Source organism: Cottoperca gobio, chromosome 8, assembly GCF_900634415.1.
Source record: "Cottoperca gobio chromosome 8, fCotGob3.1, whole genome shotgun sequence".
In the NCBI taxonomy this organism is placed as follows: Eukaryota; Metazoa; Chordata; class Actinopteri; order Perciformes; family Bovichtidae; genus Cottoperca; species Cottoperca gobio.
Genome location: NC_041362.1, coordinates 11,649,672 through 11,675,102, shown reverse-complemented (window position 1 = coordinate 11,675,102; position 25,431 = coordinate 11,649,672). Strand labels below are relative to the sequence as shown.

Genomic DNA, 25,431 nt, shown 5'->3' with positions numbered 1-25,431 from the left:
CGTCATCATTTTGTCAGCTCAGTCTACATTCTGCTGCTCCGGTGCCTCGGGACGTCTGCACATCCTCACGCTGATCTGAGGCCTCGTCTGGAGCTCAGGACTCGTTTGCCGACCCCCCATCTCGTTTTCAACAAAGAGAACACGCACTTATGCATTCAAGAAATTAAGTGTTAATCAGCCATGCACTGACCTAGCAGGCGGCCATATTGAATTTGGAGGCTAATCAAGGAAAAGCTTAATGACATGCCAAGTAAGACGCTCCAGAATGTGATTACACCTGCGAATAAATGCCATGGGGATCCAGTGTAGCAGAAAGTTATCTAAAGTGTGCTCTTCTGCAGTCAGAGGATGCGAGCTGATGAATTCACGCAGACTGGTTGTTTATCTGAAGCTCCTCCTCTGGGTCTGTAAAATGTATCAATTAGGAAACAGTTCGTACAGTGGTTTAAAAACTGTTGGAACAATCATAAAAAATATACGAAAAAAGAAAAAAATCGAAGCAAAAGTATATTTACAACTTTAATCTTTATTTCTTTAAAATAAGATAAAAGGAAAATTTGTTATTATCAATAATACAAGTACAAAAAATGTATCAGAACAAGAAGAATATACATGACAGAGCATGACAGTGACAGCTTAGGAAATGATATATGGTTCAAACAGATAAAGATCCTTGGTATATTATGAGAAATAGAAGAAAAAGTGGACTGGTCAATGGTAGACAGATAAACAGGGGAAAAATATTGAAAAATGTCTAAATCTCGTCAACTTGGCACCACCACACCTGCTCCCTTTCCAGTTTCAGCCAAATGCTAGCGAACATTCTCCAATAAATAAGGCACTACGATGGGCCCAAAAGCAGGAAAAGTATGTGTGCGAGAGTGTGTACGTGTCAGCGCATGTGTGTGAATAATCTGAATAAGTGGTCCACAACTGATGACAAACGTTCACATTTTTATATCGTGCATAAATACTTATTCATCTTAAAACACTCTTAAGATATTTCTATTAATAAACAATGACATCTATAACTGGGAATTTAAAAAAAAGACGTTGGAGGACCTGACATCCATATTTAACGTGACATGAACATTTAACAAAGAATTATAGCAAAACACAGCTTGTGACAAAAAAAAGATACAAACATATGATGTGCTATTTGATAACCATTCTTCTACCGGGAGAGAGCTAAGTGACGCTGCCGGCCCCCTTCCACGATGATTGTCAATGACAGGCTATGTAGTGAAGAGGTGCAATAATGAATATCATCACCTACCACACATGTTGATACAGCTGTGTGCATAAAGAAGACAGAAGAATGTGCTTCTGTTACGGCATGGATTCTTATAAGCACTGTTAAAAAACATCAAACTTAAAAGTATAAGTGGACGATATTGAACATGTTACTGGTTAAGGCAATCGTGACACCGTTTCGTTTGACCACAAAAGGTTAACTGTAAGACCTGGAAGCAGGTAAAAAAAAATCAAGCTGCAGCACATTACGAAGAATCAAACTTCTCTTCACTCTCTTTGTCAGCGATAGTGAGAGGATAGTGTTTGTTAATGAGGCAATAAACTGACATGAACAGTCCATTCAGCCGCAGAAAGTCATTGAAAATAAAGTCCCTCTGGCAGGCTTTTAAGTTTCTATCCCACCTGTGAGATGGAGATGGAGATGGATGGAGTGGTGGGAAGACTGTCAATGGAGGTCAAAGTCCAAATGAATTACACCCAGTTGAGGTTAACTGCAGTGAGGCGGGTGGAGTCTACATCTCGTGGGCGGCAAGATGATGTTCTGGGATACCGTTGGCGCGAGCCACCACCGTGTTATTCTCATTGAGGCGCCTCACGCGATACATTTCATAGTGGATGCTGCTGGTGATGTCCTTAATGTTCTGCATATGGCTCCTGAAAGAAACGCACATATATACACCCTTTAGAAACCAGAAGAGACGGACAAACCTTCACACTTGTTACTTCACTTGGATGTTTGACCTTCACTGAAAACTGTTTTTTCCACATCTTCTGCTGAAAACGGAAATGTTCCTTGTAATGTCACAGAATCCTGCTTTCCCCACATCTTTGATTTAGTTTGAAGATGACCACATGAAGTAGGAGACGGGTTTTTTTTTAATTTTGGAACTCAAAAATATTTGCACATTCAATCAGATTCTGGATTCTTTAATAGGTAATTGCAATTTCTGTGAAATAACCATATCAGATGCAAATGATTATTTACAGAAGATCATTTCATAAAGCAAACACTGAGAAACAAGGCTGCAGGAAAACACAGAAGTTAAGCTGGAGACACAGTTCTCTTACCTGATGAGGAGATCCCGTAAATAGGCAAACTCACAATGGGCTATGTTCTCAACTGGAGGAGAGAGAGAGAGAGACAGAAGTTAGGAATTTGCATTCATAATAATTATTAATATTGTGCACTTTGGTAACACTGATTCCTGAAACCTTCATGCCAATAAAGCCTCTTTGAATTGAAATGAAGTTACCAAAGGACCGACAGTGTGACAGCTGTGAGCTGTGCTTCTTTGCTATTAAGTTTCCTAAACAGACCACTGGGTGGAGTCAGTGATCTCCGTGTGATGTCCCTGTAGAGACACGTCTGTAATACAGATTCTCTGCTGCTACTCCTGAACAGATAAGACTGCGTCTGCACACTCAGCAGGAAATGAAACTTAATGAGACACTTGATGGAGGGATGGTGCCTCCTGTCTGGAGTGGATGACATAATTAAATATTGAAAGATGAATCCTGCAGTAAGAATTGATGTTAACGGAACACAACATTGTACTTGTACACTATTGGACAAGTGATAAAGCTGACCATGTTTCTAACTCTTACAACAAAAGCTAAACACACAAAACAACTAAAAGTTTCAGGTTTATTTTACTAGATTTGATAAATTTGATCAGATAACAAATATAAATTTCCTATGTGAGCATCCAATTTCAATTCTATTCACTTGGCTTTATTGGCATGACATTTGACATTTATTGCCAAAGCACAATTACAATTATCAAAAAATTAAATAAAAATGAACAATAATATTAGTTATTAGAATAAAAAATAATGGAATAAGTAAAATATATAATAATATAAAATATTTATATAAGCAATATAATACAATCTACTGATAAGGTCATAAAGAGGAGTTAGTGAGAATAATACAATATATCTAATATTATATAGATAACAAAAGAAAAGCTACTGATAATAAAATAAAAATAAAGAGATGTTAATAGTAGAGATAATACAAGACAGCCATTAATCATCCACAGTGTTTCCTTTGTGAGGGGACGTGTGTGGTGGGGGAACAGAGCAAACAAATCAGGCCTCTTCAGACAGACTGCGTCTGCTGGAGGCCCGAGCCAGCTGCATGGCACACGACACCAGTCTGAAGCCTGAATGGAGCACTGTTTTATTGACTGACTGACTCAGTGAGGTCTTTACCCATCTCCCTTTCTCCCTTTTCTTCTCAACAAAACCACTTCTGGGTTGGTTATGTGCAGACTGACAGATTATGTCCTGAAATTGTCTCTCAAACTAAACTTGAATAGAAAAACACAAGAGGAAAAACAGATTCAAATGGGAGGAAAGAAGGGGGAGAGGTTTGTACCTTCAATGGTTCCCCACTTGGTCTTCCTCCCCAGCAGCCTCCTGCCATTGACCTGGTACTCCTGGTCGCTGCCCACCACAGCAAATGGGATCATCTCCTGCTCACAGATTAAAGGTCAACAGACAATGGAGTCAGAAATGATTCATGTTAAATACATTAAGTACATCTCTGGATGGATTCAGGATGACAGTGCTCTGTGGAAAGACATGTCTGAGCATAAATGAGGATAATAGAATCACAACTCCTGCCACATGTGTAATTGCTTTGAAATGATCCCCTCACCCTAATCTTCTCATTGATCATTCTGTCCTCGGCATCCTCGTCAAATTCTTTCTGCGGGTACACGTCAATCCCGTTGGCTCGCAGCTCTTCCCGGATCTGGAGAAACGCAGCAAACTTTTAAACCACTACAGTTTTAAAAAGAATACAAACTAAGGCCTTTAATTGCTGGAGTAATTAGAGAGACGTGCTTGATGCCGTCTTTAGAGACATCAAACAAATGTACCTAAATCTGAACAGTGTACAGATTAAGGCGGTATTAACACTAATCTGCCTTCTAATCCACTACAAAAGTTTGGGTTTAGACGTTAAATCGCGGTCTGTTTACAAACAAAACCGAAAAACCTCACAAGATGGATGTTTATGCATAAACCTGTGCACACACCAAGTCTGCTATGCACACATACAAACACAAACAAGCCAGCACACATAAACCAGGGGGGGTTTAGCCTCCTCATTGCTAATGAGAGGAAGGGAAATCCTGAGATCCTTGAAGACTGGCAATAAAAACCCTAAAACTGAACGGCTGCTGCTTTATTAACCGTGTAGAGGAAGTGTACAAAGTTGAGGAGAAAGAAATGGAGAGATGTGAGCTGGAATGTAGCCACGCATTTGTGACTGTCCAGAGAGCGAGGGGAGAGTGCAAGAAAGAACCACCAAAGAAAACCACAGGAACTTATCCCATCTCTGGTTACTGTATAGATGTGGATTTAATGAGAGAAAACTAAGACATTTTAGAAATAATAACAATCAAAAGAGGAAATGGCAGCAGAACATTTTTTTTACCTTCTTTTTGAAGAAGTCCCTCTCCTCCAGGGTGAGTGTATCCGCCTTGGCAATGACCGGGACAATGTTGACCACCTTACTGAGACGTCTCATGAATTCTACATCAAGAGGCCGCAGACTGGGAGGGAAAGAGACAACGTAAGAAAGCGAGAAAGATGAAATGATGTGCAGTACAGAATTCCTCCAGCAGGGGGCATGTGTTCCTAACAAATCCCCCAGATGGAGGAACTGCTGTACTTACTAACACAGTATTTACAGTTCAAACTGTTGCATCCATGACCTAATAATGATACAAAACGTGTGTGAACAGCTGCTTGATGAGGATGAAATGACTTTGGGGTCGGTTTGAGGACTTTTCCTGCATCTGGTTACGGTAGTGGATTCTGGTCTGGCCAACAACACTTTGAGAAAGACAGGCCATCGTTTCTCTCGTCTATCCTTCCTCTCTCCCTTTAGACTTATTAAGGCAATCCCTGAGCAGCTGCTGGCCAGCCCATGTGACATCTGCAGCGTTGGATCAACATGAAACGACGGTGACGCGGCGCAGAGACAGGGGGCCATTCACCCCCTGCCTGAGTAAAGACAGGCCATGACACAGAAATGAATAGGAGGTGCAGCACTTGAATGGCGCTCTATCTCTCAATTGTGTATGCTCAAACTAGGCTGACAATCCACAGCTGCTTTCAACTTTTTTCCCCAAGACTGCACTCGACTAGAGTTACACAAATGCAAAAGCTATAAAAAATGTGCTGTGAATCTATCATTTGATGGACACATGAGACTGAGTGCTCTCTGCCCCTAATGTCTTCTGCTAGTATACGCCAACCCCTTGAGCTCAGAAACTGTGAGGGTCTGAACCAACACAATGTGGAGAGGGACGGCAGCTTAAGCAGTTTGATCAGAGCCAGATGTGTGTCTGTAAGAGATCCAGGGAAAGAAACTCGGGACATTGTGCTGCGTTCAAGGCCAGGGCCTGAGAGCAGCCCATCGTTCCAGTGTGTGTGTGTGTGTGTGTGTGTGTGTGTGTGTGTGTTCTGGGATATGTTGCATCGTGCTGAGCAGAAATGTGTGTGGGCGTGTGTGCGTGTTCAATATGTTGGGTTGGGGGGGAATATTCATATTTGTTTTCATGCCAAGAGTTAGATGAGAAGAATGAATGATACCACTTATGTCTATAAAACATGAAACTACTACAAAAACTGGGACCGGGGGGAACGAGCTCGACTCGTGTAGCTTGTTTTTAATACTCTAGAGATGCATCGATGTCAAGTTTTTAAAAATCTCAGCTGCTGATTATTATTTTCTTTCTAAGAACTATCATTTACAGCACACACACATTTGTGACTTTTCTTTCATTGAAAATGTTCATTCAATTGTATGTTCATAATAAAACAATAACTACTGAATAACCTGAAAAACCTTGTTTTAAAAGTTCTTTCTCCGTGTTCTTAAAGTCCAACTTTTGTTTCGTTTGTCGTTTTGTCTCCGCAGCATCTTTAAGCTAAGTTTGCAAGCTGTTGGCAGTAGCTTCATGTTTACTGCGCAAACATGAGAGCGGTGTCAATTTTCTCATCTCAGCTATAAAAGTGTCGAGTGTATTTGCCAACATATTGAACTTTTCCTTTAAGTGTCCAACATCTTGTGTTCTTTCTCGTCTAAGCACCACTGATCGCAGCACTGATGTATTTAGTGTTGGGCACTGAGAAACAATATTCAGGCATTGCTGTGTTCAGCTTGTGCTCACGTGTCCATCTTTAACGAGGTTTGAATGTGTCCTTACCAGTGTCCGGTCGGGGGAATAAAATATATGCAGCAGTGGACTCTGGAGTCTGGAATCCTTTTCTTCCTGTTGATGTTGATCTCCTCCTGCAGGTACGCCTCGTACTGGTCATTAATGAATTTCATGATGGGCTGCCAGCTTGACCGTGGCAGGGATGGATTGAGGGAATGGTGAGGAAGCATCGTAAAAGGTAAGAGATAAAAGAGGAAAGGAGGAAGCAACACAGAGGTAGAAAACGCAGAGAAGGGGTATAAAGAAGGAGGTGGGAAGTGGGGGGGGGGGCGAGGAGGAAGATGATTAGGATACAGTGTGACAGTAACAGGAAAAAAGAAGAAGAAAGGAGCATCTGGTTAGACACAATATAAATCTTGCCATTTATATAGTCAGGGGAATGACGATAAAATTGTAGCCTACCAGTTCTCATTATTGATCTGGTCTCCAAAGCCTGGTGTGTCAATGACTGTCAGCTTCATTCTCACTCCCTTCTCCTCGATGTCTGCACACAAAAGAAACACACACTTTATACTATAATGTCAAAAACACCCATTGCACTTCAGAAAACTACTGCTGAACCAGGCTTTGCAGAAGTAACAAATGTAGCATGACTCAGCAGTTGCACAGCTGCCAAATTTAAAACTGGGCTGGTTTTATGAGGCTAAGAATACTTTATCTTCAGAGATTGCTTCAGCCATAATTACAGTAAATTAGAATTATAGAAAAGTGGAGAGACATAAGGATAAGGTACTGTAAATGTTTGGAGTGACTACACAAGCAGTAGTTTTGTCTGACAAATAAAAGTGTAAGTGCAGAAGGAGAGAGAAGAAAAACAATGTGGCAGAGTATTAGATGGCTGTATTTTGGCTAACAGAGCTGCGGACACAGATGGACAGAAAACCACAAAAAGAAGGGACACAGAGGAGTCGAGGGGTTCGAGAGGGCCTTACCATGACTGATGGACTTAATTTCAATTGTTTTGGGGATCTTCTCCTGGCCTGTAGCCAGCACTGACTTACGGCTGACTTTAGACTTGAACAGCGTGTTCATCAGAGTAGACTTTCCCAGGCCACTCTGTCCTGTAAGCAAAAAGAGACGCACAGTCAGAGAGGCAGACAGTGAGAAAGAAACACACATTTCAAGATAAAAAAGAAAGAAAGAAGAAGTTCAACAGTGACTGATTGCACTAAAGGTATCCAACAGTATACACAATGTAACATGACAAAGAACCCAAACATGATCCCTTATTTGACTCTACGCTGTCAAGTGTTTGGGCTGAAGCAGTGACAAGCTGCAGTGTCTGTCTGCACAAACCGTGCCATGAAAAGCCATCAGTAAACATTATTATAAGCCAAACACACCATCAACGAGAGATCGATCCAAAGTAAATCTGATTTTTTCTCTACAACAAATCAGAATACTCAGACTAATGTGCACTGAGGGACCAGAAATAAATAATACTGTACGTACAATGTACATAGGAATGCAATATGTTTTGACAGTCTTATTATAAATACTACCTTTAGTTTTTTATTCTGGGTGACCTTTTCAAACAAGCAATTAGTTGTATTTTAGCAGTGCACTGAAAGCAGCAGAAAGACAGAACTGAGTACACTTTAATAATGATTTTATTTAGCACAAGTTATCGTAAAAAACTTATCTTATATGTTCCTAACAAGTACATGAAATGTTGCCGTTTTCTTGCAAGGACGTGATAATACATTGAGCCTCGAAGTTCACGTTGCAGTTGATAAAATGCTCGACAACTGGATAAGATGAGCCAGCAAGACTCCCCCATCTGCGAGTCATCAACTGTCTTTTTATATGGATGGGACCCTGTGACTCCTGCGCGTCATGCTAACATCACCGTGGGTTGAGAGGAGGAGTTTGGAGAGGCCCACTGTGCGAAGGACATTCACAGTTCAACTTCAGGTTAAGTCAACATCGAGACCTTTACTGATTTATGACGACGCAAACTCAAACATGGTCGCATGTACAGGCACACGTTACATGCAAACATCTGGACAACCAGTACAGCAGATATTAATGAATGAAATTCATATTCCGTTGGAAGTTTTGGAGCTGATCATCACTACATGCAACATTCACATTTTAAAAATCAACTCTAAACCTTTGGCAGCATTGATGCCACAGCCTCCATCCTGTTTGTAACAGCTGTATTCCCCCAAGTATCTAAATCCAAAATTCTCCCACTAACAACCATCACAACAGTAATGTGGTGCCAAAGTCCCACGCTTGCTTATGTGGATTATGTTTAAAACTGTGGCGAAATAAGTCTGACGACAACCTTTTGAATGATCAAGAAGAGATCAAATGATTAGCTGCAAAAGCTGACTAAAGTATCTTTAATTGTTTTGCAAACATGCTTATCCATAAGTCATCAGATACAGACAGCTTTCATTCCTTTTCCCCTCGTTTGCTCCCAACTCGACCCAATAAAGATACCAACCAATCACTCAACTTTAAAAAGCATCATCTCTTACTGCATTGCTGCCTTTTTAGATGGTAGTGGCGGTAAACAACTTCACCTTTAGTATTTTAAGTTTAGTCTCAACCCTGGGGCTGCCTCCGAAACAAGCTTTTCTATTTGAGGATGAAACAAGACCAACCACCAGAGGAGACACAGCACGGAGGTGGCGTGAGTTTTATGGTGACCTGTCTACTGTGTGAGTGAGAGTGAGAGTGTAATTAGTTCCTGTTTTAAAAAAGGTGTCTGAACACAGTGATGAGGACTCGGTAGAAAGAGAGTTTTAAGTCCTACTGTGTGTGGCTGCTTATTAAAATAAGTTAGAGGCCCCTATTTTCTGTCAATGATTAGAGTGAAAACTGTATCATACCAGAATTACAGGACACATTTTATAACACTGACTGAAGATGTTTTGAGACAAACATTTAAGTGTAATGTTTACGGGTTGATGCTAAATGTAAAATTGCTCCAGAGTCTGCACTTGATGACAAGGCTCAGAGCATGAGAACAAAGTAATCTTCGTGATTAAAAATCCACCTTTTCACCGTGCAGTATGTAGAACTTCCTGATGAGAGGCAACTGTGCCATCTGACACCTACCATGCCAAATCTGGACAATGCGACTGGCGGCTGGTGTACACATGCGCTACTTACCCACAACCATTATGTTGAGCTCAAAACCCTGCTTCATGGCCTTCCTCCTCATCTGCTCCAGAATGGCGTCAATGCCCACGTAACTGAAGTCTACCACGGGGCCACCCGCCTTCTCCACGTACGGGCCACCCACTGCTGGGGACACCATGGCATCAGCCATCACCGCCTCAGACATGGTACTGCTGCTGTAGCTGGGAATCACCTCTGGCCCTGATGGAAAGAGAGAGAAGGTAATTAGATGAGGATGTGATATGAGGGGATTAAGGCTGTTCTTCCCCGTGTTCAGTCTTTGTGCAAAGTTATATTTTACGGACAGATATTAGAAGGCAGTGATGATGCTAGAAACTCGTCCCGTTTGTAAAACCCCAAAGGAAGAAGTTAACGCACTATCAATGCATCCAGGGCGCACCCTATTTATTCCCTGATGATCAGAGACGCCGGATTCATTTCAGAAGTGCGTGTGTGCCATTGGGGACATTTGATAACACGTGACAACTTTAACAACCACTTATCTCATTTTATTATATCACATTTTATTTCTATAATGTTTTGTAAATAAAGTTAAAATTTGGGATTTTATTTGATACATTTTCAAATAAGCATAATTATACCGATGGAACGTCAAATAAAAAAAACACAAATGTTATCGGGGACCCACTCAGATGTCATTAAAAAACTATCATCACTGAGAATGAAAGAGATTTCTTTCAAATAATACACAAATAAGTATAAGATACAGTAATTCCTTTATAATTGAACTATTCCTTAGATGATCAGTGACTTGATCTATGAAAAACAATACACATGAAAAAACCTCTTCCTGCGCAGCAGTGCTTTGGTCCTGCTGAAGGACTGGAACGGAAGTGGATGATAAATCTGGGTCGTTGTTTTAGCCTGATTTCTATTCAAACTCCGCACCCACCCACACACACACACTTTTAAAAACACCTCCTGACATACAAACAGAGCAGATCTCAATCCAATACAGACGTTTGACTCCAGAAAATATACTCTATAGCATTAAAGTATTTTGTACTTGGCAGGAGGTTATCCTTACAGTTTGTTTTGACAGTGATTATCTTAATGTCCTCCTGCTAAAGATAAATATTCAACTTTTAATATCTTCACTAAGGTCTGTTACGACTCAACAGTCTCCAATATGCATGTGGAGAGTGGCTAAATGTCTGCTGAACAATGTGTTAAGTCAGCGTAGGTGAAGAATTTAGAGTGTATGTTTGTGTGTGTATGGAGAGTAGTTCATGTAGCTGCTCCCCCTCACAAGGCCTCCCTTCCCCTCGCTCTCAACAGTGCAGTGTTACTGTCCTGTTAATGTGAGAGTGGAAAAGAGGGAGACTGCAGAGGCTGAAACCTGATCCGCTCACCCAGTTAGCCTGGGTCACAGTCACACACTCAAACGGAGAGTACATGTTTGAGTTTGTGCATTTAAAAACACAGTGGATCTCGTACAGACACACACAATCTTTCCTCCTTTTGATCACACACACACACACACACACACACACACACGGTTGACTCGTACCACTCTGGGAATTAAATCAACAGGGAATGACAAGTAGAAAGTCCACACACTTCAAACTGGCACTGCATTGATGAAGAATAACACCGCTGTGGAAACTCAACACTAGTTCATATTCAACATTGAGTCTTACTTTTATAATGTGCTCCATTGTGTGTGTGCATGTGTCATGGAGTCCCACCTATGGAAGCAGCTCTCCTGGCCTCCTTCACCACTTCCCCATCCTGTTCCAGCAGTCAGTCAGCAACTTACTGCGACTTACTGCCCTCCACCTCTCCTCTGCTCCTCCCACATTCCCGTACCTCTGTTCGTGTCTGTTCTCTCTCAACCTCACCCTTTTCCTCTTTCCACACACTGATACTGTGCTATCGCTCCTGTCATCAGTTTCCCCGCTCCACTCCATCTTTTAGTTTTCTATTGTCTCTCCTGTTCGACTCTCCCGTCTTCTTTGCTCTGACATTACAACTTCACCTTCTTTCTCCCTCCCACTGTTCATCTGGCTTTTATCTTGAACATTACATTTGTTCTCCCTTTTCTAAACTCTGCTGAAGTCCCATCTTTTATTACCTTTCATCTCTACCTTGCACATCCTTTTTTTCTTTTTATCCCAGCTTGCCACTTCTCTCTCTCTGCTCCATCAATGCTTCTTTGACAGCTCTGTGCTGTAAACAGAGATGTTGGCCAGGGGCGAGCACACCTCGACAGGCAAGGCTGCGACAACTGAGCCTCACCTGAGGCAGGATGCCAGCAAAGCATCAAAGGGAATGGACATAAAATGAACGGGGTTTACAGACATGAGATAAATCTCAGAGTGTACTCAAATATCACCCAACAGCAGCTACACCTGCAAAACACTCAAATAAATGACCTTTTTCCTTCTCTTTTAAATCGATACTCTGAACACACTGAATGGTCAAAATGTCAAAGATATCTTTTTAGAGGGGAAACAATGAATTTGTTTCAGTTTCTCAATTGTGAGAATTTCTTGTTGATAGTGAACTGAATATCAACAGTTAAAGACCGCACGTTGGGCTTTCAAATCAAATCAAATTTATTTCAAACATGGTGTTGAACATTGCAGCTCTTGATCTTTTTGTTACCGAGATGCAATCCTTCTCCAGTTCTGTATCCACACCTAGAGATTCACCTAATCCGTGATGAAAGTATTTGGCCTGTGTTCAGTCAGTATTTGTATCTTTGATGGCTTTATTTGAACAGTACTTAAAAAAGGTCTGAGAATAATACCACCCACATCTATTGCATTAACAAGCTCTCGTTTCAGTTGAACAAATAGTAAACGCACACCGATCTCCTAGTGTGGGTGGAAAATACTAAAGCCACCAAAGAGGCACAGCGAATGGAAGAGAGACGTCTGCGTATCCTGAATCTTAACTAGCTGGTTTCCCGGACAGAAGCAGCAAGACTCTTCAGAGCATCGTTAACTGCACACCGCCCGTTTGGCCGAGTCAAAGTAGAGTCAAACACTGTAAAAGAATTGGCAAACGTACAACCCACACTAAACACCACAAAGTGCAGGAGCATTACTGTGGGAAACCCAGCTCTACCCAACAATGGAAATCAATCACTTTCATTACAGGTAGTAAACCTTTTCAGTCCTGTGTCGTCAATTTCAGTAAACTACAGCGAGAAGCGTACTGCGTCAATTCTGTTGTTTTGGAGTGGGAATAAAACCAGACTGGTCAAGGACTGGGAAGTAGCTTCTGTAAAACATCTGGACAAACTGACCATTTATCAGAGAGAAACATTCATACCTTCAGCTCTTCAGTGACGTCCTACCTGTGCTGCAGACCTATAATGGTTCTTAGCCAGTAAATACAGGTGTCCGGTTGAAGCATTACCCTAGAATTGTTCAAAGACATTTGACTTAAACATGAAACACGTCTGGCCCTGGTAGTTTACCAGCTGGTAGACATTACCCTGACTTCACTTGATAAGGCCAGTCAAAATACAGGTCCATGCCAGGTCAAATAGGGATGAGAACACACCACATACTGCAGGAACATCAGCTATCTGAACATGTTTGGTAGACTTTTTCAAAACAAGTATGTGAGCAGTTTTATCAAATATTAAGCTGAAGTCCCTGCAGCGTTTGAGATGACGGTCTCAGTGAGGGGCAAACACCATTTTCCGTCGCAGTCAGGACACGGTTAATTAATGTCACAGAGCAGTGACTAAATATGTGGTGAAAGCTCTTTACCTTTTAAGCACAGTTTAACTAAGATGGAATCATTTCCCACCACGGTTTAAGGAACCCATCCCAATCAACAGGTCATCATCCTACAATCACACAGCAACCCCGCTGAACTGTTCCTCTTTTCTGACTCAAGGGAGCTTAAAAGCAGAACAGCAGACTAACTATAAATAAAATGACAGCAGTTGGATGTAAGGCTCTAAAAACCTCCTTTTACTTCTTACTATGGGGGAAGGAGTTCTACATGGACACAACATCTTCTGTCAAACAATTAAGCCATTTATTTGGGCAACACTCTGTATTTTGCGTCTCCTCTGTGCTTTTCTGTGGGCTCTGAAGGGAAAAGGGGACGTAATGTATTTCTATGCACCTCGTCACCACAACTGTCACATTTTGCATTCTTATACATGTTGCATAGAAACATTTAAGATTCAAAACAGTGTTTTCGGGGGCTATAGATCACTTCACCTCAATTTGAGAATGAATCATCTCTCAGCTCTGCTGCATCCTGTGTCGGGCCCAGATATGGGATTGCATTGACAATGTGTTTCATTTGAAAAAAAGCTGAATTAATCTTAGAATTTTGGAAAGTAGAGAATGAGTCATTGGGCTTGCTGTGATTCTGTTTTCTTCTTACATCCAGCAGTATCTGATTATTTTTTATTATGGCAGGCTGTCTTCTAAACTACAACTCATTTTGGAAACAACAGCAAGGAGAAGAGAGTCAAAGCATCAGGAAAAGATGTATGTATGAAGCGTAAGAAGACAGCATGAATGTGGGGATATATAAAGAGGAGAACCACAAATGAAAAGGATTATGTAGGGGGAGGTAAAAAAGAAAAGAAGATAAGGCCAGAAAAGAAAAGGACTGAGGAAGAGAGTGTGGAATGGAGGAGGAGGAGGAGGGGAGGAAACAGGGAAAAAACATTGTGGAGAATAGTTTGTTTTATTCCACTTTTAGGTCATTCCTCACTAACTACACACATGCATAAATACAGTTGAAACAAGTTTACCTCGTCCACGTTTGTTGCCTTTTCAAAGAAAAGAAGAAACATAGAAGCACTATGAAGAACACTGTGACTGTGTCGTCTATGTTTAGTGGTGATGTGGTCAAAACCACTGAGCCATGCTTCAGCTGTCCGGGGTGTTGATCTTGACAGTGTGGCGAGCAGGTCACAGGTCATGTTCCCAGTTTAGTTTGGAAAAGAGTGCTGCTGAGGTTAGTCCCTTTATGATAAACCAGTAGTTTGACCCTCTGTACAAACTGACTTGAATCACTAGAGAGGAATCCAGAGAAAGAAATAGTCTGGAAACTTGGGCCAATCCTTAAAACTCTGATCCTACTCGATGTTTCTCTTTATTTAGACCCTTTTAGGACAGTTTGATATGTGCGTATGTATAAAGTAGTATTTTCTACTACAGTATTTTAATGAGCCATAATATACCTTGATGTTTAATTTACCAGTAGAGTACTGTTAACACTTTTAAAAACTTAAAGACAGGACAAGTCCTCAGGATGACTCAAACTATTGTTAAACCCATTTTTAGGAAGGGTCTACATTGTTGGTTTTATTTACTGTAATACTGCCAATGAAGGCAATCAGAGCACTTTGAGAGTAAAGCTTAACACAGGTCCACCACTATTCATAATCCCCAAATGTGGGGATGCGGCTTAAAATCACACATTTAATTTCACGCCGTTCCACTACTGGTCTGGAGCTCCATGTCAAACACACATTAGCAGACTAATCCACTAAAAGGGTTGTTTGCATCTTTGCTCTGGTCTAAAATCTTTTTATGAGACCCCTTTGAAAACATCTGCTCCTTTTGTCCTTTATTTACATTCCCAGACAGGACAACTGAGGTTTGTAGTCTAGTCTCATCTCAACATGGCTACATTTGTTTGATGGTGACCCAGATGCTTCTTGAGAAGTGTGTGGGCTGCTTCAAATCTTATTCAATGTGATACAATCGAAAAAGGTTTCTCTGAGGCCTTTCCAATGATTCTCAAGGTCGCTTTTCTTTTTCCTTTTTTTAAACTGTCAATTTCCCCGAAGAGAAATATACGTTGCACAACTGAGAAAAGAATAAAGTGGCCATTAAATTACTGTAAACTGGGGCTCCAACAGCCCTCCAGCACAGAATCAATTAGATACCCCAGACCACATGGGTGTAGGGCAGGCCCAGGGGAGAGATATAAACACACTTAAATACAGCCAAACACCGTTTCCCACCCTCTGACAGTGAATCCCTTAATAAAAAGGGGGAAATTGGAGTGGTGGTAGTGCAAACATGGTCTATTATGTTATTAAAGTCACAGTGTTTGTGCAGCAAGGCCCAGTTCCCAGAGTCCTCATCGTTCGGTTCTCTGGAGAAATGTGCCCTTTGACCCCTGCAGGGTCCAACTAGCTCATCCTGTCACCTGGCACTGGACACTGAGTGTGCATCTGTCTGTGTGTCACATATACAATTGTGTGATGCTTTCTTCTATTAGTTAACTGTGTAATGCATGTCTTGTGTACACCATACAGTATTTTGTTTGGATATTTAAGGCATATGTGATACTTATTCGTCACCTCCCCACAGCTACAAACCAAAGCTACTTGTCAGTCCTTTCTTTTTTTACAATCCAGGTTTTATCCATGTCAGTGCAAGTAGCTTCAGCAGCTAGCGTTACTTTTCAGACACTTGAGAAATGTTTGTAAATTGCAGTAATGACAGTAGAAGCCCACAGGTTTGTCTAGACTGCCAGAGGAATGTGTTCAGTCTCCACACTGTGGTAGGTGCACAACAGAGCTGTTGTCTTTCTAGGCTCTTTAACTGCCTCTGACACAAAGCAGCTCGCAAGAAAAAGATCCTTCAAAACACAACAAAGTGCATTTTCAAGGTTTAATCTATATATTATGAAAAACAAAAGCACTCATGAATACAAGGCTCATTCATTTAATTTCTAACTCAACGTCTAAGTTTAAGGAAAGAAATTCCACCGCAACACTACATTCCTGCAATTGGCTGAATTATTAAGCCTTACAAAACAATGTTCTAGCCCAAAGCAACTGCTAAACATTAACCCCTAACTGTGTTTACACAAAAGCTAACTGAATCAGGAAGTTGCCAATTTACTGAGGCTCTTTGCAAAGAGGCCGAATAATAAGTTAACTAGCTATTATCTGCTGGCTGCTCACCGACAGGAGTTGTTAAAGTCATTAGCCAGGCTGTGGTTGCTAGCCAGTGTAGTTCTTTATCTAAGTGCATCAGTGACATGGTTGGCTGACAGCAAGCGTGGGTCTGGAGGGCCAAGGGGCTCAGGAATCTGACCTCTGTCCTCTGTCCTCACACATACCTAACCTCACATCAGGGACAACAGTCAGAAGACAGTCAAACTCATAAAAACATTTTATATGCAGTTGTATGTCAAATCAGGCTCTATATCTTTAGACATATTTTCACATAATTTGTAGAGGTGAGCAGTCTATAAAACTCATGGCAGGTGTGTAGTTATACGCGAGACTCCTAGTAATGTGAAAAGGCCCACTGTGTTCTTACCTATACTTTATCCTAAAACAATTAAGTTGTGGTACTTTAACTAACACAAAAGGGGCATTCACTCAATTTAGGAGGTCAACTTTACTTCAGTGTTGAGTCTGAAGGTCTCCAAGGTCACTAATAAAATGTTTCTGTGCATGTGTGAATGTGCACAAACACACAGTCCATCATTCTATCGGCAGTTCACCTCAGAAATCATTACAGCATCATAATATAGGTCTTTGATTTCTGAACTTCACACACACACACACACACACACACACACACACACACACACACACACACACACACACACACACACACACACACACACACACACACTAAAAAAAGTCCTTGTTGTCTAGGACAGGCTCCATTTTTAAAATTCAAAACATTGATTCTGTTTCCTTAGCGTTGACTGAAAGAAAACAAAGCAAAACAACTTCTTATGCATCACATTTTACAACCCTTCTTGAACACAAAATGCATGCGTCCATGCACATCCACACACTAGAAAGAGTGCTATTCTGAGTATGTGCCGCATGTCGAGCTACAGAGACGAAACCTTATCAATTTTACATTACAGAGCTCCGGTTACATTCATGAAATATTTTTGCATTTCAAAGTTATGATGCTAAATTCCAACAGATACATAATCTTACTGCACTGACTTATTGGCTGATTAACATACACACACAAAGACATTCAAGCTACAGAAGGTAACGATGACCTTTTCAGCATCCCATCAAACACTGGTGAAAGACCACCGTCTGTTCTCGCCTGGCAATGCACAGGGGCCACAACAGAGCTCCTTTCAACAGCTGTGTGTGTGTCAAAGTGTGTGTGCGTGCATGCTTGTGAGGCAAAACCGAGGCGGGTGACTCTAAAAAGGTGAAGAGTGGTTGCTGTTTTCCATTTGTGTGATATTATCAGAGAGCAATGCCTTGTATTCCTCAGGTCAACACCAGACAACAAAGCCTGGATGATACAATGCAGAGGCTCAGCTTTGTTCTAACTGCTGCCAGTAAGCCCAGAGCTCACACAATCACTTTCTCACATAAACAAATCAGAAAAGCAGACATGAAAAAATGAACTTAAGATGCATGGGGTCAACAAAGCAGCTCAAACGGAACAAAAAGAGAGAATATGCTTTGATTTGATACGCAACGTTTCCCTCTGGCAACAAATAAGGACTGATCATCATCAGCTAAGATGATTCCTTCACTGTACTTTCCAAAACAGAAACTAAATCATTATCTTCCGTACTCTGTGAAACCCACAAACCACATGTGGGGGGGGATAACCTTTCACTTTGCTGCACACACTTCTGAGTCGCTACGTGATCTGGTAATGAATCACTGTCACAAAACACGTACGGTGTGTGGACAATGTCGGGAGGGAGGAAAGAAACAGTGAATTTAAACAGTAGGGGCTAAAACATCCGTGTGTGTGTGTGTGTGTGTGTGTGTGTGTGTGTGTGTGTGTGTGTGTGTGTGTGGACTGACTGAACAAGACTTGCCACAGAGCAGACACACAACATTTAGGAGATGAAAGACACAGGGAATGCAAAACCTCAACAATAGTAATTATGAACATGCACACACACACACACACACAGTAAATGCAAAAACATGCTAAACCTGTGCAATAACTAACAAAACCCAAAGAAAAAACACCTATACCTGAATTCAAAGGACATTTTTCTTTGCAGCCAACACAGCTACCTTGCATATTAATCCCGACACTTGAGCTACTAAAAACAACAGTAAGATTTAGACGCATATTAACAGCTCGGTTCAGAGTCAAGCATGGAAGGCATGCAGGGATATTTATCAAGTCAAGTATGTGAAAATAACAGACGATAAAATCTCTTATTCCAGGAAAAACACAACAAAAGGAAAGTTTTCACGATCTATTCTAAAGCAGCAACTGCTTTCTTACAAACACACACATCAACCACATATACACCCATGCACACACACATACACTGTACAGTATGCAAAACACTTACCGTGTGTGAACTGTGTGTATGCGTGTACCCTGCCAAAGTGCAGCGCTCCAGTGAGAGGCCAAACGCTGCTGTGGCTCTGGAAGCTCCCTGCCTGCCCCTCCCACCCATGCCCGTCATGTGACTCAGCACGAAAGGCCGCAAAACACGCCCACTTCCTTCAAACAACCCCCCCCTCCAACAAGGCCAAAAATAACTTCCAACCTGTATGCACAACACAAGTCAACTTTTACTATGAAACAAAAGCAGAGTTTAAATGTTTTGTAAGGGAAAAAAAAGAATGAGCCTAACCTAGAGAAGCTGGGGGATTAGGTGTTTGAGAGAAAAAGGCAGAGGCTGCGTGTGCACGTATCTACACTTACTGATGTTGAACAAGCCTTTGGGCCAGCTAAATGACCCTCTCCTAAACTTTGGGGATAATTTACAACCCTAATTATCTGACCTGACCCTCTCATCTGCTCCCTAGGCTCTGCATTCACGACATCCCATTCATTCCTCTCACACAGACCTGAGACTCGTCACATCAAACTGGGATCCCTTTGTCATCAATCGATTCTCTGATCAACTTTGCTTTTAGTTTTCCAGATACTAAAAAACCCTTTGGTGCTCAACACCTTTGGGATATCAGTGTCATCTATGAATCAGTGCTTTTTGGAAAATACTTAGTGTAGTAAGCAATATCTCAATTTCAAAATCCAAAAAGGAGAAACATTTTTTTTTTTATGAAGCTGGTTGTGGAGGTGTTGCATAACTCTACAGCAACTAAACCTGACATGTTTTAGCAATAGCAATCAACATCATCAACAAACATCATTACTACCATGACAATATAAATGAATCATTTATATTATTACTATAAATCTAACCAAAAGAACCAATCTAATCTAAAGTAGAGAGCCAACACAGCAAAGTTTGAGGATGCAGTCATTTGTAATCTTTTAAAAACAGATCAGCAAATAATCTGATCAAAATAATTATTTAGAGGGAAACCCAGTGAGAAAAATGACAAATGGAATTAAAACTCAAAAGGACCTCCACATTTGCAGATTTATTTGTTTAACAGTGAGAAATGCAGCCTTCACTTATTTTAAAACCTGGGAACGAACCAATTACTTTGGCTGATTACTATTCTTATAGAGTATGCATTTGTGTGATTAAAGAGGAGAGGAAACAGCTGTCTCCAGCCTCACAGGAAGTGTAATTATACACCAGTGCAGGGACTTGAGTGCAACCTTACAGCCACATGAGCAGACACACATGCACACACAAGGCAGCACCTGGAATTCCTCGAGATGAAGAGTCGTGTTTCTGAAAAAGCAGGCACATTAGGCTGGAAAGATTGAATTTTTTCATTACGCACGCACGCACGCCAAGATAAACCCTTCTCCCAGAACACGCCGGCACCTCAGTGCTAAATGCCTGCTACACCCAGGGCAGAGTATATATCATGTCCATCTAACCAATCTGAAGCTTCGTTATGGGCCTTTAAAATCTGCACTGTTCCAGCATACAATATACAAAATACTTTGTTTTACAATTATGGCAAACAGTACATTTCCCTTAAACTACAGCCCATCTTAAAACTGTTCAGTCTTTGACTTCTCTCTTTTCAGCTCCCTCTCTCTGAAACTCCACTTTAAATCGCCCAAATAAAAGCCCAGTGTTTAAACTGGAGATACTAAAATGTAGATAAAACTGACAGGAGTTACTAGTATGTTCAGAAGCTACTACAGTGGGCTTGTAATTGCCTCAGCTCCATTAGTGTATACTAAACAGAATACCCCACTGGAGTTCTTACAAAGCTGTCCTGTGGATGATGCACATCAGTAGGCTATCACACAAGCACCGTGCACATTAAAGGCAAAACATTTAAACACCAAAAATGTAAAACACTAATGGTATCTGTGATTTTGAGGCATAGTTGCTGTTTGAAAAGAAACATGAATGGGCTGAACAACCTCGTGCAATCACTTGCCAGCTCTGAGCTATAAACACAACACCTTTTCCTCTTGCCTCTTTCCCGCATCTCTGGAGCCTATTTTACCCTCTTTCGTGCGCACTAATAATTATTTAGGCGAGTCTCTCTCTCTTTTACACCAAACCGTTGAGTTAAAGTTTCTCTGAGCTCATCAGAGTCCAGAGTGTAAATCTGTGTCGCCCCCGTCACTATTGACACTCAACACACTCCAATTCACTCAGTCTGTCTCAACTCTAAAGCTGACACAGGTCTTTACAGATGGTATTAATAGGTTAAAAAATACTTTTTGTTGGATAATAAAAACATTTCCATTCCCTCCCCTTAGAAGCTGCTTCTTAAAGACGCTGACTCCTGAGTGAACCCTGCATGTATGCAGAGTGAGCCAGCCATCATTTGTTTAATCCGACATAACTTGCCGTGCTCCTTTATTCCAGAGTTGCTGCCCTGCTGTGGACATGGCCATCTCAGATAAAAAAGATTTTGAGGAGAAGGGGGGGTGGGGGGGTGATGTAGTGACAGAAAGCCAATGGCAGGGGCTGATGATTCTGGGCCGCACCGAGCCAAGATGGTGTCATGCTTTGGCAGGCGGAGTATATGGCTGCCTGGCTGACCCCCGACAGCGTTCCATGCAGCTGCCCAAGGTCTTAACACTGAAACATGATGGATAGAGGCAGCATGACTCACTGGGTGTGTTTTCTCTACAGAAAGAGTGCAGAGTAAAGTGTATGCTTTATAATATAATTATTAAGAGTATAATGTAATTGTATCAAAGGGAACACAGGAAGAAATTGTGTGCCCTGCAAGATGTTAATTATTATATAGTGGATTGTAGTGCTTTGGGAAAGGTAGTTTGGAATCCTGCTTCAATTCTGCCATGAACTGACAAATATTGCAATTAATTTCTCTAAAAGAGCATTTATGGAGGGGGATCACATGAATCCTCTTCTCTTGTCTACTATAAATTATCCAAACAAACAGCCGTTTCCTCTAATAGATCAGCATTGACTAAATATCTTGTAAACAAGCATAGCAATAGCGTTTCATTTCAATTCAAATCTGATTTATTTTTAGTTAAGAGGGTATGATTTAACATTTTGTTTCATATATATTTTTGTCATTATCTACCCAAGATCTTCATCATTGTCAGTGTTTTGGTTTATTTTGTAAAAATAAATAAAAAGTTTAAAGAAATCTTAAGTAACAAGGTAAAAATGAAACACCAAAGGTTTACATTTTGTAATACCTTGTCATTTGCAAGTGTCTTCATCATTTCAAGTGTTAATTGTAAAAAGTAATTATTATGCAGCTTCAACAGCATTAGAACTGCTCCCCATACTGAACCAGTATACAAACTCAGAGCAAGACTGATTTTCCATTTAAAATGTTACTAAATGTAAACTATCACGGACACAATGTTTTCTCAAGCTCCAGACTTGATACCTTCCAAGTGTGTGAGACCAACTACCTGTGTGACAGCTCCTCCTGCTGGTTGCTGGTAGAGTTGCAGCAGTGCAGGCAGCTGAACAGGGCCATCAAACAACATAGTTGCACAGCTTTAACTATTTCCCTGTTAAAAAGGCATTTCTCAAACACATCCTTGTTCAAATCCAGCTGAGAATATTTAGTTGCAGGTCATCTTCATGTCTCAACCCATATTTTCTGGCACACTCTAATGTGCACTGTTCAATAAAAGGCTAAATGCAAAATTCATCACATTTTTGAAAATGAAATCGTAATAGTACAAACAATACAAATCTGACAACATACCTGTGAGCTCTCTATTTTTCTGATTGCTTGTTTTTGTTTGAAGTATTCACTTTGGCACTATTCTACATAATTGGTAAAGAATTTAGCTCAAGTTCTCTTTTTTTTATGTCTCTCCTCTTAGTGTTACTATCCCTCCATCGCAACAAAAGGAAACAATGTCTATTGAAACAAAGGAGGGAATGTTGTACTAAAAACTTTGGAAGATACTCACTTTACTTCATTAAATCAGGCTGCTGATGCCTCATATTAACTTCAGTTAAACTTACAAATACATTTTTGCACAGAATTAGGACTGACGATACCTTCTTAATACTGGCCCAACCCTTATTGCTCGGTATGAGCAGGAACAACAACAACAACAAGCAAAACCTGTTTCAATGTTTGAAAGGCCATCTGTCTATTGTTTTAAGATTTACTTTTAAATGTTAGAAGGAGCCATTAATCAAAATAAAATATATTAGAAAATATATTTATCAAATCAAGAAAATCATCATTAGATGCATCTGTAGTTACAAATGCATGTATATTAAGAATGTACAGTAAATATTTGTAATATCTACACAGGATGATGAGAGTCATGTGCTGTGTAGCTCTGTTCCTCGTCCTGACTTCTGTGTCAGCTGCACAGGAGGAGCTCGATTCAATCAATGATTTGAAGCAAATCAACTTTGACCAATCTGTGCCCAAACACAGTCTTCTGCTGCTCCACTGGTTTGCAAACACAGTAAATATTGACGAGAACAATGTCATACAGCTGACCTTTGACCCAAACAGTGGAAATTATGGCTCACATTATTATGGAAACTATGAGGAGCTGTTGGACCCACTGCCTCAGGGAAATGTATACCGGTACTACACTATTGTAAATCTCAATCAAGAAACATCCATTCCATTTCCATTTTATGTTGTTCATCCTCCAAGGGAGTATGTGGGAAGAAACAGGGACAGGATCATAATTCGTGTCAGGGAGCAGAACACAGGAGGGCGAGCTCATCAGAGGATAGACCAAGTGTATATCACACAGCATATTCACAATCAGGGGGAATATGATCCAGATCATACCTACATGATCACCACTAACCTCTTGAGACAGGTCAGACAGTTTGCTGTGGAAGAAAACCAACAGCCACTGTTGAATCTCAGAAACCGCTTTGGAAGCAACGCTGATGAATCAGACATCAGAAACACATGGGGGCAACTTGCTTGCCTTGGACTGCTGTTGTATATTGTGATCCATGAAAAGTACTCTTCTAGCCAGCCAAACAACAGACCTGATAACAGAAGAAGTCAGAACGAGAGCAATGTTCCCAGACGTTTTCCAAACCAAGGTGATGTTGTAGTGGATTTCACCAACTATGCCTACTACGATGACCACAGGACAACTGGTAACAGAGAATCAGGCAGAGGCAACACCACAGTACCCCAGAACAACAACCAGGTGTCGTGCGTTTGGATTTGTTTCATTCTTTGCATTTATTTTGCTTTCATATGTATGCTTACATTGTTAGTTGTTTGGTTTAACCCTAAAATCTTGAATTGGATCTCATAAACCGTTTTGGAAGCAACGCTAATGATTCAGACGTCATAAACACATGGCGTCAACTTGCTTGCCTTGGACTGCTGTTGTTTATTGTGATCCAGGAAAAATGCTTCTTTAACCAACAAAACACACCAGAGAACAATGACACACCAGAGAACTACACACCAGAGAACTACACACCAGAGAACTGAGAACTACACACCAGGGAACAACACACCAGAAAACTACACACCAGAGAACACAGATAACTACACATAAGAGAACTACACACCAGAGAACACCACACCAGAAAACTGAGAACTACACACCAGAGAACTGAGAACTACACACCAGGGAACAACACACCAGAAAACTACACACCAGAGAACTGAGAACTACACACCAGGGAACAACACACCAGAAAACTACACACCAGAGAACACAGAGAACTACACACCAGAGAACTACACACCAGAGAACACCACACCAGAAAACTACACACCAGAGAACACAGAGAACTACACACCAGATAACTACACACCAGAGAACTACACACCAGAGAACTACACACCAGAAAACTACACACCAGAGAACTGAGAACTACACACCAGAGAACTACACACCAGAGAACTACACAGAGAACTACACAATAATGGGCCTGATGATGCGTTGTAATCTGCATTATTGCTGTATTTGTTATATTTTTTTATTTATGCATTTTTTTAATACATTGGAATTTTAAATTAGATGAATGAGGGACAATAAAAGATATTGTCAAAACCAAAATGACGGTAGTCATAATGCTCCAGGCTTCAATCAGTGATGATTCACCCAGTGTCTGATACAGACGAAGAGAATGTAAATTACACGGATTATTAAATGAAATCATGAGTTTCACACTGACGCATGATCACACTGATCACACTGATCACACTGATCATACTGATCATACACTGATCATGAGTTAGCTTTAAAAAACAGGGATGTATTTCATTTATGGTTTTGTATTATTTCGGCAGTGTTTAAAATTGTGTTTATTAAAACTATCATTTATCAGTCAGACTGCTGTTAGTGTTTTTATTTTAGGTTTAAAGAAACTGGATAAGCACAGACAAGATGTGCAAAATCATGAAGTACCAGGATACAAACTCAGAGCAAGACTGATTTTCCATTTAAAATGTTACTAAATGTAAACTATCACGGACACAATGTTTTCTCAAGCTCCAGACTTGATACCTTCCAGGTGTGTGAGACCAACTACCTGTGTGACA

The 25,431-nt window shown here is 40.8% G+C and overlaps 1 protein-coding gene across 4 annotated transcripts in view; it reads right to left on the bottom strand.

Annotated features, from left to right (window-relative positions):
* Positions 1-506: 506 nt before the first annotated feature.
* Positions 507-25,431, bottom strand: part of septin9a (septin 9a) — a 70,535-nt gene continuing 45,610 nt past the window's right edge. For 3 of the 4 annotated variants that reach the window (XM_029437319.1, XM_029437317.1, XM_029437318.1), the window contains exons 3-11: positions 9,615-9,824; positions 7,424-7,552; positions 6,894-6,975; positions 6,480-6,617; positions 4,700-4,817; positions 3,917-4,012; positions 3,635-3,731; positions 2,323-2,374; positions 507-1,908 (exon numbers count right to left, since the gene is read on the bottom strand). In XM_029437319.1, the coding sequence (XP_029293179.1) occupies positions 1,767-1,908; positions 2,323-2,374; positions 3,635-3,731; positions 3,917-4,012; positions 4,700-4,817; positions 6,480-6,617; positions 6,894-6,975; positions 7,424-7,552; positions 9,615-9,824 (1,064 nt within the window). In that variant the 3' untranslated portion in view covers positions 507-1,766. Of the gene's footprint in view, positions 1,909-2,322; positions 2,375-3,634; positions 3,732-3,916; positions 4,013-4,699; positions 4,818-6,479; positions 6,618-6,893; positions 6,976-7,423; positions 7,553-9,614; positions 9,825-18,899; positions 18,951-25,431 lie in introns of those variants that run through there. The other variant, XM_029437320.1, reaches the window with a different exon arrangement.